The 18,118-nt window shown below is 36.6% G+C and overlaps 3 protein-coding genes across 3 annotated transcripts; 1 reads left to right on the top strand and 2 right to left on the bottom strand.

Moving 5' to 3' along the window:
* Positions 1–453: 453 nt before the first annotated feature.
* Positions 454–7,851, bottom strand: LOC113674345 (uncharacterized). The gene is made up of 14 exons (XM_089210719.1): positions 7,569–7,851; positions 6,916–7,032; positions 5,804–5,867; positions 5,263–5,302; positions 4,950–4,992; positions 4,655–4,767; positions 4,117–4,236; positions 3,167–3,282; positions 2,992–3,068; positions 2,823–2,856; positions 2,489–2,634; positions 1,902–1,977; positions 1,634–1,755; positions 454–802 (listed from the first exon to the last, which is right to left on the bottom strand). Exons 1-14 carry the CDS (start codon positions 7,686–7,688, stop codon positions 530–532), a joined length of 1,461 nt encoding a protein of 486 aa, XP_089066845.1. The 5' UTR covers positions 7,689–7,851; the 3' UTR covers positions 454–529.
* On the top strand, positions 7,734–15,973 carry LOC113674348 (sodium/potassium-transporting ATPase subunit beta-1-interacting protein 1). The gene is made up of 8 exons (XM_027190824.2): positions 7,734–7,906; positions 8,083–8,220; positions 10,807–10,887; positions 11,598–11,729; positions 12,044–12,085; positions 12,652–12,712; positions 12,992–13,076; positions 13,935–15,973. The coding sequence occupies exons 1-8, from the start codon at positions 7,853–7,855 to the stop codon at positions 13,942–13,944; spliced, it is 603 nt and encodes a 200-aa protein (XP_027046625.2). The 5' UTR covers positions 7,734–7,852; the 3' UTR covers positions 13,945–15,973.
* On the bottom strand, positions 14,710–17,925 carry LOC113674374 (uncharacterized). The gene has a single exon (XM_089210741.1). It carries the CDS (start codon positions 17,727–17,729, stop codon positions 16,638–16,640), a length of 1,092 nt encoding a protein of 363 aa, XP_089066867.1. The 5' UTR covers positions 17,730–17,925; the 3' UTR covers positions 14,710–16,637.
* Positions 17,926–18,118: the final 193 nt, after the last annotated feature.

Raw genomic sequence — 18,118 nt, 5'->3', positions numbered from 1 at the left:
TGTTATTATTAGCATTCCCGAAGCAAAAGAGGGAAAGACGATACTAACAGGCTAAGAATTTTTGATAAGTGACGGTGGTCGCAAATGTTAGCACGGTCATTCATCAATTATTTGTCATCGCAAATTTTATCGACTGAAGACGGTTTCGGTTTCAACACTATTGTCGGATTAACACATTAGTGTCCGATTTTAGATACTTGTGTCAGATTTTTCTTGCATTCACTTCGAGGTTAATTATACATGTTTCATAAGCGATGGCGTAATGCGTATTTTCCAGGCCAAAATTGGGTTGTTTCCGTGCAAAATTAGGTTTGACCACAAAAATTGACCGGCGCCAGCAGGAAAATAATTTCAAGTCTTGTACTAAAAATTTTGGAAAGATAGATCAGGGGAAAAGAGATGTCGAAGTGGCCCATCCCACCCAATCTACTCAAAAAATATCCCTCGCATGCAGAGCTTGCCAATTTTATTTAAATATTCACAAATACGTCTTCATTCGCTTATCATAAAAAGGTTCATTTGTACATTATCATCTCCTCGATCTCTTGGTATCTGAGTCTCTGTTGTCGTAATACCAAACCCGTTTATTCCCTCCTCTGCGTTGCCTTCTGTCTCGTTCCACTCGTCGAGTCTCTTCATTGTCTCTCATCCCTCGTCTCGTAACATCCTTGAAGTCTGCTTTATTTTCGCGCTCCTCTTCAGGCATGTCTCCAACATCAGAATTATTACCAGTAATGCCGTGTTCCTCTTTGTACTGCATTTCTAATACGTGCATTTGCGTCTCGATAAGGTCTCGCATTACCTGCAAACAGAGGACCTAAGATAAACGATTGCTTACAAAATAACAGCACAGGGAATCCCGTAATACCTTGGCTCACAAGCTGTCTTAATAAGAAAGCATAGGGTCACGCTTTATCTAGAAACTGACAGTTCGCGGTGTCACGCGTCGCTTTAGCTCACACGCTAGCTTGAATCAGGTGGCATAAGGTAACGCATTATCTGTCAACAGACAAGAAGAAGTGTCACGCACTACCGGAGAACATACACCCCATTAAGACCGACAACATAAAATGCATTTAGCATTACGTCACCCATTGCTAAGGTAGATTTAGACAGATTTATGCTACGAATGTCTAAGTGCCAACCTGAGATATTAAATCATACATTACAAGGGGTTCAATATTATTTTTTCGAAATCCAAGTGTCAGTTTAGCTTTGAAAGTGTATTAATAATTAGCCCTGTGACGGAGCAGAGGCAGTTTTACCTCTGTATCCGTCTGTCTGTTTCTCAGTCTGTCCTTCCTACCGTATGAATGTACGTACGTACGTGCGTCCGTCTGTCTGCCTATCTAAACGTAGGTGGGTAGGTGTGTGCGTCCGCCAGTCTATCTGTCTGTCTGTCTATCTCACCGTCTGCTTGCCTGTCTGTCCTAACGTTTGCGTGTAAGCGCGTGCGTCTGTCTGTCTGTCCGTTCGTATGTGCGTAATCACGTGCGTCAGTCCGTCTGCCTGTCTGTCTATCAGGATGTAATTTCAAGCTTATAAAGAAATTATAAAGCGGATGTTCCTTACGTTTTGGGGATGGCTTAGATCAGATTTGAGTGTGGACCGTGATTTGACAGCCGATTCATACCTCTACAGCACTCCTTTTGGTGATGTGTACATTCTTCGCCCGGTAGCTCTGTCGCCGACGTTTGTAGTCACGCTGTTCAGCTAACACTTCAAAATGGGTTTTTGGCTGATCACCCTCTGTTCCTACATTCCAAGAGCGTGACATAAATTAGTACGTGACAAAAATTCGAGCGTGACACATTCGAAAACGTGCATGATTCATTATTTCTTAACAAAAGCAGTTTGCAAGAAGCCTACTCATTTTCCGTTGAGCATGCCATTTTTCTTACCTTTAGACTCATTCGAGTCAGAAACAATTTCTAAATCCATCTCCTGTTTGTCTGTTTCTCGTTTTGCCTTTGCAGCCTGTAGAAAAAACAGAAGTCAAGACCGAGGAACCTGGTAACTAATTTTTACAATCAATAACAAACCATATACCAATATTTAAGGCATGACTCCTAATCTTTCGAGTTCCCCTAGCAGTTTTTTGGGTGAACAGAGGCATTATGGGTGGAAAGCAACTTGGCCAAGAAGACAACAGAGTGATTCTGCCAGAGCTTGGACCCAAACCTCTCGAACAAGTGTCAAGAGCGCGCGGCTCTTTCCAGTTTTGAATTTTTTTCTGATTGAGAAGAGCAATTGGTGGAAAACAGAACTAAACCAACCATAGGGTTGAAAATGAAATAAAAGGCAGAGAGAAAGCGAATATCTCCCAGTAATCAGACGAACTCTTCATTTCTGTTGCGCAAACAATCGGGTATTTCGACTGTTACAATGTTTTGCTTTTAGTAGTTGGTGATAAACCATAAGACTCTACATACGGGAAAAATACATTGCAATCTATCGACTTTAAGTTACCTATTTCTTGGTAACAAACCTGTATCACGTGCTCATAGAGAGTGAGCCGTTGTTGGGGAGAGAAGTCAGATATTACTCGGTCCATCGGGAGAGGTATTTCTTTCACGGGGCTTCCAACAGGTTCTGGGTGATCAGGAACGTCTGTCTTTGTTTCAAAGCTATTGGCTATGAGGGGAGAAAAAATTGCAAACTCAGTTACTGAGAAGTAGCAGATAGGTTAATATTTCCGACTATAAATTAAGAAATAAAAAATCCATAATAACTGTGAAAAAGGTATCAAGCATGTGCAAACACTACAGTTGCTTGTGACAAGCAAACTTCACATCAATTGAAGGAACGGTATCACGGCATACCTGAAGAATCTTGCGTCTTGTTTTCCATCTGAGACTAAGAGGAAATTAATATGAAGAAAGGAGGTAAGTTTCTTGTACGAGGAAATGCTTTTGAGAAGATAAGACACGAGATTTTTTCTGACAACAACAAAATATCTTAAATGTATTGATATAACTATAGTATACTCACGTAGATGGCAGAGTTTTTCTCCTTGGTAACTGAAACAGCCAGAAACTTCCACAGGTTCAAAACAAAAGCCTTTGTTTCTAAAATAAGCATCAAGCAATGCAAGAGAAAATAAAAAAGTAATACTTAATACACAATGAGTTTGCAAAAAACCACAGGCCTAACAGAAGCGTCTTACCATCTCCTAAAAAATCTTTCAGCATTTCTTCCAATCCACTGGGATGAGCAACTTTCTCCTCTTGAAGGCAGGACAAAACAAAATCCCCCAAATGTTCACTGGCACCATCAACAGAACTGTTTCAAGGGAAAAACACTTATTTACATTGTAACATGCGCAACGTATGAGAACCTGGCAAATGTTGTTACTTGCCAACTGACAGTATTCATACCTTTAATCAAGAAACAGATTTCATTTTCTGACACCTTTACCCTTTAACTCCCAGAAGTGATCAACATGAAACTTCTCCCTATAATATCCTTACATTATCCAGCAAATAGGTAATGAGAATATTCAAACTTATCACGTAGAAGTTGTCATCTTGATCTAACACCAAATTCTCATTACTAATTTACAGGGAAATATGTAGAAGCTAGAGAGGAGAATTAACGATCAGATCTCAGGAGTTAGAGGGTTAAATCTCATAAAATTCCATAATTTTCCCCTAACTTCTCTGAATATTTTTTCGTTTTCTAAGCCCCCATTGAGACTTTGGCCTAAAAATAATGGTCAAATGATCATTCGTTCATATTTCTTGCTTTGTTGTTTCATGAAAAATTTTTTTTAAGTCTTACAGGTTTTCCATGACTTTCTATGACTTTCACACTAACTTCAAAGGTTTTTGTAGTCTGTAAAATGATTTTCTTCAATTCTATGACTTTCCACTATTTCTATGAGACACCCCTGTGATAATATTTCATTTAGCTTGCCAGCATGCTCACATTGGCTCTGTGGCAAGTGAGAAAAAAGGCCATAAGATTTATGCAAACAAGCAAAGTTAGTCTATTGTAAACACCTAACAAAAGCCTCTGCCACACTTGCTTTGCTAGCTGACTGAAATCCCCACCACTCGCCCAGCAGCTAATTAGAGCCTGCTTGTTGGCTAAGCTGTTCATTTCCTGTAAGCATACCTCAAGTACTGAACTTGTGGTAAGTTCCCAATGATCCAAGTCTTGATTTCTTCTTGTGACAAAAGATGAAGCTCTAGCTGCAGTTGAGAGGATGGTATCACTTCCCATGCCATTATTGACCTGCAGCAAAGTATTCAATGATACATGTTGGAAAGTAAAAAAAGTATGGATCATGAGCTTAAAGGCCTATACTGTTGATTCTCCAGGGCCACTTTCCATAACATGTGAAGCAACTAGCAGCATTGCTAAAACCTGTGCCTGGGATGCTCCACAGCCCCCTGCCGTTTTTCAGGTTTAATTCAGCACAGACAATTCACTGGTGCCCATTTATACTCTTGGATTGATGGAAAGAGGCCCTATGAGAGAACAAGACAAGATGACCCAGCCAGGCCTCACACCTGGACTTGTAGTTCAGCAGTGCCTTATCCCTAACTCAACCGCATCTTCCACCCCACTGTACAATGCTATGACTATTTTGTGTCCAAAAGACAAATGGAATGTACTCATACATGTATGACAGACTCAATCCACATCTCACCTTATCTCATGTGCTGAATCATTGTGACAAGTCCTCCCATCAACCATCATGCTCTGAGTGTTATGTGCAGATCTTTCTTTTGGTGTCAACAAGGAACAACATGTTGGTGCTGCCTACAAAACGACAGAAATCACCTGTGTATGTGTGTCAGATTTCATGCCCCAGTACAGGTATACATGTGCATGCACTGATTTCAATGTTTGGAACACAAAGCTTTTTGCCAAAAAAAGCTTGTCAAAAGGAAAAAGAAAACAGCTTTATTGAGGATGAAACATGATTTTATTATTTTCCATACCTTGTTATCGACCCTGATGTGGACTCCAGTATCTAATTTTCCACTAAAAAGACCCATAAATTCAATGGAGAAAGAAGAAAGCATTTATAAAATATCAAAGGGGGATGTACAGAAAGCTTTAAAACTAATGGAATAGTTTCATCTATTATAATAATTCTATTATAAGATAGTATATAAATCTAGACTTAATCTGAAAACCTGTCTCAGACAAAATGGAACAAGTCAATATTGGTCTGTTCATCTTAATATACTATTTGCAAAAACTTTGTACAATTCATAACTGTACATAACAAATCATAATTTTGGCTCATACCTTTCATGGCCGTTTTTGAGAGAACTGTAGTGCTTTTCATCTGATGTAGAAAAGCAATGATAAGAAAAAACACCCAAGTAAACAGCAGTGTTAATGAAAACATTTCATGTTACTTTGTTGCAATGCTTTAAATCTTTAAGAGTGACTAGCACCTAATTTCTCCTGACAATATATAAACCCTGAATCAAATATTAAAGTTGCAAGGATAAAGGAAATGATCATCAACTAAAGAAACTCTTTGATTGTTCTGCAAATTCTCCTTGACAGCATTTTAGGAAATGTATGGAGAACTGTATAGAGAACATACAGACTGATCTTTGGATGTAAGGGGTTAAAAAATGAAACCAATGATATTCCTTTATGATTAACTGAGTTATGTAATCCAGCAAAACTTCTCAGCTTCATTTGTCCAGCATCTTGGCTGTGTCGCAGACATGTGTCTGCTTTCTGATGCTTGGGATTTTTAATCACATTTGAAAGAGTGCTTACCATAAATAATGGCATAAATGAACTTCTAAAATAGTTATGTATAATAAAATACCTATAGCAATTGGTATCACTGCCTTGCATGTTTGGTAGAAGAATTCAGGGCTAGTACAGACATCCTGTGGATAGAGAATTGAAATTAATCCTCTAGGTGTAAGAATTATTATATAAAGTTGTTTATGTCCCCACTCAATGGTATCATGTTCATGCTTTGACCCTTGAACTCCCAGATTAAATTTGTCTTTCTCCTTACTGTCAACCATACAATTCTTATGATGTTAGTTCAGAGAATTTAGTATTGGATCAACTAATTATCACCAAATTGACATTTTTCTTTATTCTCATCACTTATCTGGTTGATGTCGTATTGGTATTGTTAGGAGAAATTCTGTCGTGGTCACTCATGGGAGTTATAATAATAATAATAATAATAATAATAATAATAATAATAATAATAATAATAATAATAATAATAATAATAATATTTAATGAGGGAGCCCAACTCACCATGGTGGTTTTCAGTGGGAAATTAATTAATCAAATTAATTAAATTAATTACCTTAATTGATAAAATAATAATAATAATAAAAAATAAATAAAATAAAATGTGTTTATAAATAAATTTGAAGAATCAAAATCTTAAAAATCGATAATTACTTGACATATCAAAGTTTAAAATTAATCAAAATTTTTTAAAAAAGTTTTCAGCTTGGATTTAAAAGTAGATAAGAGATGTGTTTCTTTGAGATCAGTTGGAAGACTGTTCCAGTCTTTTGCAGCTTGATAGATAAATGTTTGTTTACCCCAGTTAGTTCGAGGAAGGGGTAAACGAAGATCATTGGAACGTCTTGTGTTATATGGATGGACAGCTTGATTTTTGATAAAATTAAAGTTAAAGTCAGTTTCCCCAATCAGGCACTTGTGGATTGCAATGCAACGATGAAAAAAACCTTCTTGTGGAGAGTGACTTGAGACCTAAACTCCTCAGTACTTCGGTTGATGAGCTTTGGGGTAAGTGCCCCAGCAGAACTTCAGCAGCTTTATCCTGTAGGATCTGTAATTCTGACACTATGGTTTCATTGTTCTTGTCCCTCCATATAACATCTCCATAATCAAAAAGAGGGAGGATTAGGGTATTGTAAAAATATTTACAGTTGTAAGACACACCTGAGGATTAATGTCCTTTGTTTTGTACTGGCAAAGAGATAAGTGTTTATTGAGTCTTGATGCTGGTATTCTGTGGCTGAAGTCATATGGACAGTGTATCAACTTTGAACTGTTGACCTTAGAAGAGAGAGTACTAATTTACACTCTTGTATGAACTGACTGTAATTTTGCATTAAAAAATCATATCTCGTCTTAAGGCAAATTAACACAGATTAATTGGTATGATTGTAAAATTAAAGTTCAAATCCATTTTTTAATCCAAGACTGGACTTTAAACTTCTGCAAGCAAAAATATTGAAAATATTATATACTTTAAAGTTGTCATGTGGATTACAATTTCAATTGCTGCACACGCGTGTAAGGTTGCTGAGTGAGAATAACAAAATACGTGTATCTTGAAATTATATATTCAAGACTGGGTGCGAAGAAACCCACCCTTTCGCGTTCGCACAACATGTACCGGACACGGATGACGTAAACCAGAAGAAGTAAAGGGAAGCAACAACACAGTTGAAGGTTATAAAAAAACAATAGTGGGGAAAGATGTTTTCATTTGACTCTGCGCGCAGAATTGAACTAAGTAAATAAAATTATTTTCCTATATTACATTAAACAAGTACTCATGGCGGGCTTAAAGGAAATTCTCTCCAGACCTTCTTCAATAAATCTTCCTTTCTCCACTTAAAACGCGACAGAATTCTTTCCATTTCCGTTGCAGTATGAGTCACAAAGGAAGATATTTCCCGAACACAATGCTCCTTCTTCTCCGCCATCTTTGATCCTAACTATTGGAGACTGGCACGAGTTTATACCATATTAGGCATATGTCATATCCGATGGGAATTCGAAGGCAGAAAATAATATAGAGGAGTGTTGTTTAGGAATGCCTTGAAAATTAACGTTTCGTACTAACGGCGGTAGGTAATTCCAATCAAAAATGGGTTGCTGTGGCGGAAGAACCATCCTTTTCTTCATCTTAGTCCTTCAAATGGTACGTATCACGTTTCAAAATTTCTTGGCGTTGCATTCGGCCTGATTTGAAGACGTAGGCACGATAAGCTTATCAGGATACACAAGCTTATTTTAAGAACTCTTTAGAATAATAAACATTGATAACAGTGCCATCGCTGACTAATAATGTATTCTCCATTCGCTTTGTTTGTATAGCTGGTGGTTGTGGAGCGACAAGTTTTCGATTTCCTGGGATTCATGTGGGCGCCTATCATCGCAAATTTCATCCATATTGCTTTCCTCATCATAGGAATCTTTGGTGCCTATCAATACCGCTCTGCTTATGTTATAACGGTAAGAATTATTTGTGTGTATGTGGGGAAAAATTCACTAACTTCTAGCTGAGCGGATGATGATATAAACACTGAAGCCAAACACAAAGTTAACATTGCTTCAGCAATTAGTGTACAAAATTTTTGGCATGATTCCTTTGCATGACTCAACCACTTGCTGTTTCCATTGAGTGTACTTTTACACAATACATTTTTGTGCCGTGTAAGACCGAAAACTGCTCGATCCCTCCTTCTTTATTTCTAATAAGAATGACTAGACGTCTAGTAATTGTTGCTAAAAGATTTAGAACTTCGAATTTACGTCAGTGAGTATCTTCAAAACTTAGTCCTTCTGGAACTATTGATCCAATTGATTTTCATCGTACATTAGCGTTGTCACTGATTACGTCAGAAGGGGGATAGATATTGTATTTAATGTTGTACCATCAACATCATAGGTCCAATTTTTTATTACCTTCGTGAGTTACTGAAACGAGTTTTGCGTTACGTTCCAAAAATATCAATGTTATGCAAATCCTGTTAAGTAATTTGAAATACCCTATTGGCTGCTAATTTCCTCTACTATATTCCTTAAACATCATTTCCCTTTGAATACAGACCACAGCATGTGGTATTGTTAATAAAGAAGTTTGAATAATAATTTTCTTATGGTAAAAAACTGGTAACTCTTTGCTAAGGATTTTACTTGTACTAAAATTTATTCATGATCCAGTCACGTTTATTTTAAGTACTCCACCATTTCAAAATTGTTGACATGTCAATGAGGTGAATTGTGCGTGAAAATTTGATTAAGATAATTACAATTGACAACATTTTTGCAAAAGTTTTTTTTGAACAATTTTGTATGAAATCATTAAACTTAGAAAATAGTTGATGAATGAAATATTGAATTTGGTTGAAATATCACAGTTTATATACGGTAGAAAAATGTTTTCATTTGAATATTTGGCATGATTTCTGCACAGCCCCATACTTCATTATGCATTCAGTTCTTGGATAAAGAAAACAATGACTGAAACAATAGATCCCCTAAAGCTTTGTTTTAGAATAGTGTTGGGTCATTTGCAAACCATGTATTTGTTGTGGTTCAATTTTATCCTTGGTTCAGATTTTATTCTCTTTTGTTTTTGGGTATTGTAATGTATGATAATGAGTTTGAAACAAGGGAAAATTAAATTTGAACCAAGGATAAAATGGAACCATGTCTTAATGTCTTTAAGCCGGTTTTTGGTACAGAGATATTGCAAGCTAATTTTATTTCTATATTTTAACAGAAAAATCTTTTTTTCTTTGCTATACTTTCTTTAGAAACTTACCCCTTTATTCATTTATTGTATATGTATATTACTACACAGATACTTTCTGATGGACAATGATAATTGCTTTGAATAATTAACCCCTCAACTCCCTTGAGTGACCAAAACAGCATTTCTCCTTACAATATCAGTACAATATTCAGCAGAAAAGTAATGAGAATAAAGAAGAAGATCAATTAGGGGACTACTTGTTGATCCAGTACCAAATTCTGTGAACTCATTACGGAATCGCACCCATTGAAAAGCGTCGCCCGAGAAAAGTGGGGTACCCATGATGCTTTGCGGGCGCAATGACCTAGGAATGAGGTTGCAAACGCTCACCGCCAACTTCGGTCGCTTTAGATCTGAATTGACAAATTCCCAAACGGGAGTTGTAAAATTTCGCTTTGCGTCCGTTTAGAGACAATGGAGATACAATTGGAGCAATTAGCATTGTTTCAAAGTGACGAAATGCTCTTTTCCTGGTAAAGAGCGAGGGCCGCGTTTGCATATCAAAAGAGCGTGAAGTGTTCATTCGTAAGCTTATGAGCGTGAGCGTGCACCTACGTGGAGCGGGAATCTACAACGTATACTTAAGCTTTTCGAAAAGTAATTAGACTACCGACGTGTTATCTGAAACTGATGGCAATAACGGGCCAAAAAGGAAGGTAAAATTCCGCACAGCCCCACACTACATTATACGTTCAGTTCTTGGATAGAGTGACAAAAACAATACTTTACCATTGGGAAAACAGATTTGTTTTACGATAGTATGGGGCAGTACGGAAATTTTACTAAAAGGAATATTTCTGTGATGTTTTGCTTTCTTGGCGAAGTTGATGGTCGAACCTCGCAAATCTGCCGCATTTGAGTCTTAACACAAATTGAAAACCCGGCATTTGAAAGGTAATTTAATTTTACATCTGACCGATTTTTAAACAATATAACCTAATCAAGATAACGCCACTAATTACGTCTATTCTTCTTCGATGAAAAGCGCTATGTTTCGGTTGTCTGCACAAGAAACAATACTTTCGAACACTGCGTACACGGGGGATTACATGATTGAAGTTACGCATGCTCTCTTTCTCTTTTCTAGCTTATTTGCATTTTCCCGTGCGACGTTTTTCAATGGGCGCGATTCTGTAATGTAACATTATAAGAATTTTATGGCAGATAGTAAGGAGAATTACTGATGCAATCTTGGAGGGAAAGGGTTTACAGGGTAAAGCAACTTTTTGTAAGCAATATATGAATTCCTGTTGATTTATTTTCTTCTTTTTTTATTTCAGTACTCAGTTTGGTGCCTTATTTGGTTTGGAATTAATCTCACTATCATGTCTTTGTATCTGGAAATTGACAGACTGACGCATGTAAGATTACAGTTATGTTTAGCTTAATGGTTTTATGAATTAATGTTATCATCATCCAAATGATTGTCACCTAATTTTTCAAACTTCCAGCCTTTGTTTGAGGTTTTTGGGATTGTAAGTTCTTAAAAATGTTTTTCGATTATACATTTAGTGCATTTGTTATAAGCATGCAACAAATATTGTAATTATTAATGAATGCAAGTTTCCCGTGACGACTAAAAACCCAATCAGTTGCAATGTCAGGTCAGATGCTCGACTAATAACTGAGCTGTAGGTATACCTGCCATTTACATGTACTAGGTAGCCTAGCCTCAAACAATGTCCTGTACATGCTCTATAATACTACAAGGACCAGTTATAGTATGTTCAAAATTTTCCTTCTGAAGAGGAGGAAAGAATGATGGATATTTTTAAGCTGAGTTGTCATCTTTGGCAAGGGACAAACACAAATCTGATCTCTCTAATTTGCAAAGTCTAGTTTCGATTTTTTGTTTTTGATTCTTCCAAGAGATCTTATTTGGTCTTGAATGCTGAAGCTAAGTATTTGTCAATAGTGATACAAATGTGCAGAATATAAAATGTTTGTAAATAAAATTAATTTAAAATGTTTTCTGTTCTCTGGTTTACCTGTAATTAACGGACTCTTCCCTACACTCAAAGTGTTTCAAAATGTAACTGTATTTTGCTCTTTGCTTGTGTTAATTGTGTAGAAAGATGATTGGTTAAGCCTGAAAACTGGTCATCAGAGCTGGTGGGCAGAAAATGGCATTGGATGTGAAACTAAGTCTTCAACAAATGATGTTACTGAGAGTCCAACAGATGGATGTTTACTTCTCTTCACGGTTAGTGTACTGTACCTGCTATCCTGTTGCATGCAAAATTCTCTTTATACAAATAATTATTTTTGGTGATTGTCCTCACTGATTGTCTTTAGTGGAAACACGTTTTGGCAACTCTTTAAGGTTACTGATGATGTTTTAAGAATGTAGAGGATTGTAAAAGTTAGATTCAGAGAAACCAATAAAATGAGAAATACTGATGGTGAACAAAGATAAAAGGTTGATTAAATGTAAAGAAGAGAGTTGCTCAGTCTCCTGAATCCTTTACTGTATTATGTTGAAAGAAACATAATTATTGGAGGTATTTTTGTTTGTAGTATGTGGAATCAGTTCAAGCTGCAGCAGAATGCATATTGGCAGTAAGTGGACAACACACTTTGCACCACATACACAATAATTATTCCTGTTCCTGTTTTAGAATTAAATCAATTACTGAAAGCAGTGAACGGTTCTGATCAAATCAACTTATTTGAGTCTTTTTTTTTTGGGGGGGGGGGGGGGAGAGGGCTTCAAATAACTCTGTTAGAAGAAGTTTTATAATTCTTGTTTTTTCTTTTGGGAGCATTGGGATGCAGAGTCAGTGGGAGTCCTGCAAGCCCTTCCCCCCCCCCTCCCCTCCATTAACTTTTAGGCTCGTCTTGATAGTGACTCCCTACTGTACAACTGCCTTGTACATAACCTGTAATGTTGATTTGGAGAATAAAGTAATGAATCAAATAGTATCCTCTGGTTGATATTTTGTTTTCTTCTGGTTACATTTCTGCTGGATATCAAATTGTTGTTGCAAGGAAAATTTAATTCTTCATCACTGCTGGGAGTTAAAAGGGTTGTCCCTGCCTGCCATGCAATAATGTGTAATGTATGGGAAAAACTGTGCAATCGTATATCTCCAAGCATTTTTAATGACTGCTGTGTTTCTCTTTAGTTTATAGGTTTCTGGTTAGGCTGTTGGGTCTCCAGGTCTTTTACAGATGAAGATGACCATTGTAAGCAAGTCCTACTTTTGTGTTAAAAATTGAGAGATTTAGTCTAAGAGCTTTTTTAGGTTTACCCAAATGTAGCAAGTTTTAATAATCTCTTGCTTTCTGGGCACTTGCTTTTGGTGTGATGTTTTTAAAGTAAGTTCAAAAGAAAGGTATATTTAAACTATGCACCAGAATCCACATGCTATGACTTTTATCGTCACCATCAACAACTATATATGAAATTATGAAAATGACACAATACTCTTAATTTATTTTGATTGTGTCATTTCTCTGTCATAGTTGACTTCATTGGTGGTTTTGATTCTAATTCTGCTCACCATCCACCTTCAAAATCATCGCGAATGCAAATGCAACCAATATATATGTAAGTGTTATGTTAGTTTACTTCAATTATTAGCTCAGTTATGAAACCTCAATCAAATTGCATACACCAGGAAGCTCATTCTCCTGCACTTTTCTCCAGTTTATTGAACTAAGATTAGTACCCCTTCCTATACTCCCCCCCCCCCCCCCCCCTGCTGCCCTCTTGGATGGGATTCTAGTTCTTGTCAGGTTACACCCCAATGACTTGTCAGGTTTTCCTGGCAGCAGGGTTTGTACAGCTCCTGGAAAGTCCTGGAAATCTGCTTGAATCAAGCAATGATAAAAGTGTTTAGAAATTACAGAATAAGAAGTGCATCTAGAAATATTTAAGGAGAACTGATTTAGAAATCTTGGGAATGAAAAGGTTTAAAGTAAAATTTGGAGTCACAGAAAAATCGATCTGAGTCATGGAAAAGTCTGTGAAATTTGGTTATTGATAAGGGTGGACACTCTGTAGCAGCTCACCAGTTCCCATTCATACACCACCTCTGGGAGAGAGAGAGGCAATCTTATAATAACGCCCTAGAACAACCGTTACAAAGGGGGCACTTTCAAGGTGAAAGTTCTGGTTAATTGGTCGTCTCAAAAACCCTTTTTATTTTGCACTTTGCAGTTTTAGTATTCAAGAATAAGATGTTAATAGCTTCCAAGTACACTTAAAATAAATCTAGAAACTAACAGATTTCACTACCATTCTTTCGATTTAGAATTAGACTTATGGCTGGTAAAGTTATGGGGTCTTTTAAGTAACAGCCTCAAAACTGCAACCTTGAGTCACTTGTCACCATTTTTTTTTTATCGTCCAGATTTTTTGCTGACTTAATGCAATTGCATGCCTTTGTGTTTTCTTTATGTATAGGTCCACTTGAAAAAGAAGTAAATTTTGTTGAGAAGTGATGACTGCCCCAGTGGAGTGGACATCAAAAAAGTATTAGCTGTAATTTAATTATTTTAAGTTTTAGTCAAGAATTTTCAAAGTTGCGGAAGAGAGCTTGGAAGTCAATGCTGAAGGTCTGATGGGTTTTTGCTTTTATATGAGCAGAGCTTAGTGCTGGCATTCTGGTTAGGCTTATCAGACTGCTGTGGTGCATATGGTTTGGGTAACCTGTGATGGGAGCGGTGGAAAGGCAGCTGGTGCCAATCCAGGTTTAGAATACAGCCTTTGGTTTGACTTGAATGGATAAGGTTATGTTGGGGTCAATGTCTTATACTGTTGAATCCTAATTTGAGACATGCAGAAACATCACTTGACTGTTTTAGAAAAGCTGTAAAAGAGAACAAATTATCTATTATACTAACCCTGGGTCAGCTTAACCTTTAAACTCCCAGGGATTGACATGTAACTTCTCCCTATAATATCCTTGTATTATTCAGCAAACAGGTAATGAGCATACTCAAACTTATCAAATAGCAGTTGTTTTTTTGATCTAACACAAAATATTCTTGTCACTGATTTACAACAAAAGGTGTAGCAGCTGAAAGGGAGAATTAACAATTAGATCTTGGGAGTAAAGGGGTTCCTTGTAATCATATTGTAAACCACTTGGCCCAGAGATTTTATGAAAAGCAATGATGTAGCTCATGTAAATTAAACAAGTCAATTTAATCAATTATTCAATAAATGCACGTTAGTGTTTCCCTTGTAAAATTTTTATTAGGTTTGAATGTATTAGATTCCCAGTGTGCAATTATAATCATTCTAGTTACAGTTGTTCCATGAGTGTAAATAATAGTGAATTATTATAATTTTAATCTCTATATCTGTGGGCCCATGTGTCAACTTTCTTGAAATGATGATAACTAATGTACATGGCTGTTAAAGTATTGACTTGATTTGTCTCAATTGGACAGAGTTCCATTTTTAGCCTAAACATCTATCTGGAGTGGTAAGAAGTTTTATTGCTTATTGTGGCTTTCTCAAAAATGTATGTACTTGTTGGTGTGCAGCACATGATGGTAGAAGGTTTTTCACATGTTGAAAGTTATCAAATTCTTTCAACACGCCGTCAAGATTGTAGGGATTTTCTTTTTTGCTGTCTACTGAGGTCCCATTAATATCTAAGTGTGATAAACTTGATTTTTGTAAAAGAAAGTATTACTGTAACTATGAGCTTCACTTTTATAAATCAGTTTAATATGTAACATTACTTTCTCTCTTTTATTATGTTTTTCCATTTGTATCTTATGTAGTTGTTCGTTAATGTTCATACCCAATAATAACTTTTTAAAACATATGAACAATGTCTGAACCGTTTTAGTTTTAACTATCTAGTTAAGCTAACTTTAAAACTTTAACACTTTCAATACTTCAGATTTATGGTAGCTGATAGTTAAGGGAACAAATATTTTTGTCGGTTATTTCGTTTTCCTTCATTCCGGGAGTATATCTTTTCCTCAGCAATTGTGAGGAGTTTTCATCACAAAAATAGGCAGTAAAGAAATTTAGTATTTACCTTACATTAGTTGCTATAAATTGAATATCGTGTTCGATGTTCGTTGCTGCCATCTCACCAAATGAAAACGTTATGTTACGGGACAGTGTTAAATATTTTGGAAAGGCATAGAGATGTATATACACTTAAGTATCTCACAGGGCCAAGAATTAAATATTGTACGAACTTAGTTACTTAAAGAGAAGCTGATAAGAATTGTGCTTCACATAACCCGAGTCGAGTCGAATGTAACATTATTTAGTGCAGAAAGTATGTTATTTTATTTTCATTCGTTTGCTTTGTATCTATTTCCATCATTCTTTGTTAGCTCACGTAATTCACCCTAACTATCCGTATCGTCTTAATGCGCTGTTTAACTCTTAGATGGTGTTCATTTTGTTTTGAGTTTGATTCATTTGCTATTTTTTCTCGCTTTTTAATATTGAATAAAATGGATAAACATTTATATCTCGTTGTAGTTTTTTTCTCTTGGTAAATATGAAGAATATTGACTGACGAACTGATTGGCTTCGTAGATTCACTAAACTACTGACCACACTTTTTCAGTGACCAAACGACGGACAGTTCCTTTTGATTTCAATGTGGTATTACCAAAACTGAAATGCTTGAAACAACCTGTCAGAAGATGCCAAGCAGCTAAGGAGAACTTAGATAAATCCAAATTGATGGCGGCAAAAACGAAAAGGTACAAACTGCCAGCTCGCCTTTACTTCTAAATCTTATTGGTTAAGAATGTTTCGCGTGTTTCTGAGTTAATCGCGGAGTATGGCATAGAAAAAAAAGATTGAAAGTTAAAAGATTCGGCAATTCGTCAGGTCTGACTGATTAATTGACATCTCGTCCCGAGAGCCTCTCGTTTTCATGACCGTTACGGGTGTGACTAGATCGCTTGTTTCTCCGGCCAGGTGACCAAGAGGAACGAAGAATCTGGAAACGGGAAAGAACGACCGACTGAATGATGGTTGATATCGTAAAAAAAATATCTTAATAAACTATTTCAATATTGTAAGATAATCTTAAATGTCCGCGGCGGTCGTCATGTAAAATTAGACATCTTCAGATTAATCGCAATTCATTAAGATTGAACGGATAAAGAGATATCAAGAAAATTATGCCGGCCAATTTCCGTTTCCTGCATTTGTTTCTTCCTTGTTTAACTCCAGTCTCCGGATGGAAATTGCAGTTCGATTGTTAATGGAATATGACAGAAATTCATCCACTTCTGTTCTCTGTCGACTACAGAAAAGAATGGATTTCAGCGCTCTTCGATATTGCGATAGCCGCCACGCGTAAACCAGCGGATCGATCGCAAACTTAAGAAAGAGAATAACATTGGCAAATAAAATTGCAATTCTTAATTTAACCATTTGAACGGATGGGGTTTTTATAACCCAGTGTTGAGCCAAATAGGAAATAACTGTGACTGGCATGGTGCAAGCGATGATGAAAGTCAGTAGTAACAGATTGACCACAATGAATTGTCTTTCTCGGCTGACTCTACCCCGTCGTTGTTGTCCATGCGTTGAATTGGTGGGTCTCCATGAATGCAAACGCCTCATTTGTTGCCTAAATGCTCTGAACAGGCAAAAATAGGCAACGGTTAGAAGGATGAGGCTGCCTGTAGTGTTGAAATAGAGATCAATTTTTAAAAACGTTCTATGCCATGCATTAATCTTGCTGAATAACGAAAACATCCCAGAATATGCCCATGTTAAGATCACACTTGTTTGAACTCTTTTCTTGGTCAAAAACGCTCGGTGCTTGTGCGGAAAGCTGATAGCAGTGAATTGACTCCATGTGAAAAGAAGCAAAATGATGAAAGAACTGTTCATTGTCACCATAGAGATATGCTGACCGATTTGAGCGATCTTTTTAAGATTTGAAATATAGAAGAAATCACGGTTTTTGTAAGCTAAGGACGAAGAGATGAAACACCAAGCGTACATCGGACACGCTGTCAGTCCTGTAAGAAAATCGGCCGCTGCTAAACCAATGATAAAAAAGGTAGTTGGTGTTCGAAATGATTTAAAGGGGTCTCTCCAAATCGCAAGTAGAAGGAGACCATTTCCAAAAGTGGTTATTACGGATAGAACAGCTAAAAGGATTCCCAATATGATGCTCAGCTGATAATACGTTTCCACAAGCTGGATTAAATCGTGTCTGGTTCGCAATGATTGCGTAGAATTCATTGTGGAGTTCATCTCATCGGCACAGAAGTCGCTGATGCTGTGGAGATTGTTACAGAGCGATGAATTTGCTGTTAATCACCAGGACGATTTTTTTTCTACCGTCAAAATGTGAGACAAGTTCTTGAGCTAATTTTGACCTATGAAAGGTAATGCTAGCAGCTGAAATATGCCACGCTAAAGGCTGTTAGCTTTTCTTTAACAATGTGTCTAATGTGAACTTTTCCTACAATAACGTGCGTTTTTGTATTGTTCCAAAAGTAAATAAAATGCTATTCACAGAAAATACGAGATTCACTAAAATATAAAACTCGCATCACTTATCAACCCAGGATATTGGTAATTTTAAACTAAATAATTAGATTTTAAAGATTCCGGTCCAAAGAATAATCAAAACTTAAATG

The sequence above is a fragment of the Pocillopora damicornis genome, chromosome 1, assembly GCF_964200805.1.
Source record: "Pocillopora damicornis chromosome 1, jaPocDami1.2, whole genome shotgun sequence".
Lineage (NCBI taxonomy): Eukaryota > Metazoa > Cnidaria > Anthozoa > Scleractinia > Pocilloporidae > Pocillopora > Pocillopora damicornis.
This window is presented reverse-complemented; position numbering and strand designations above follow the sequence as displayed.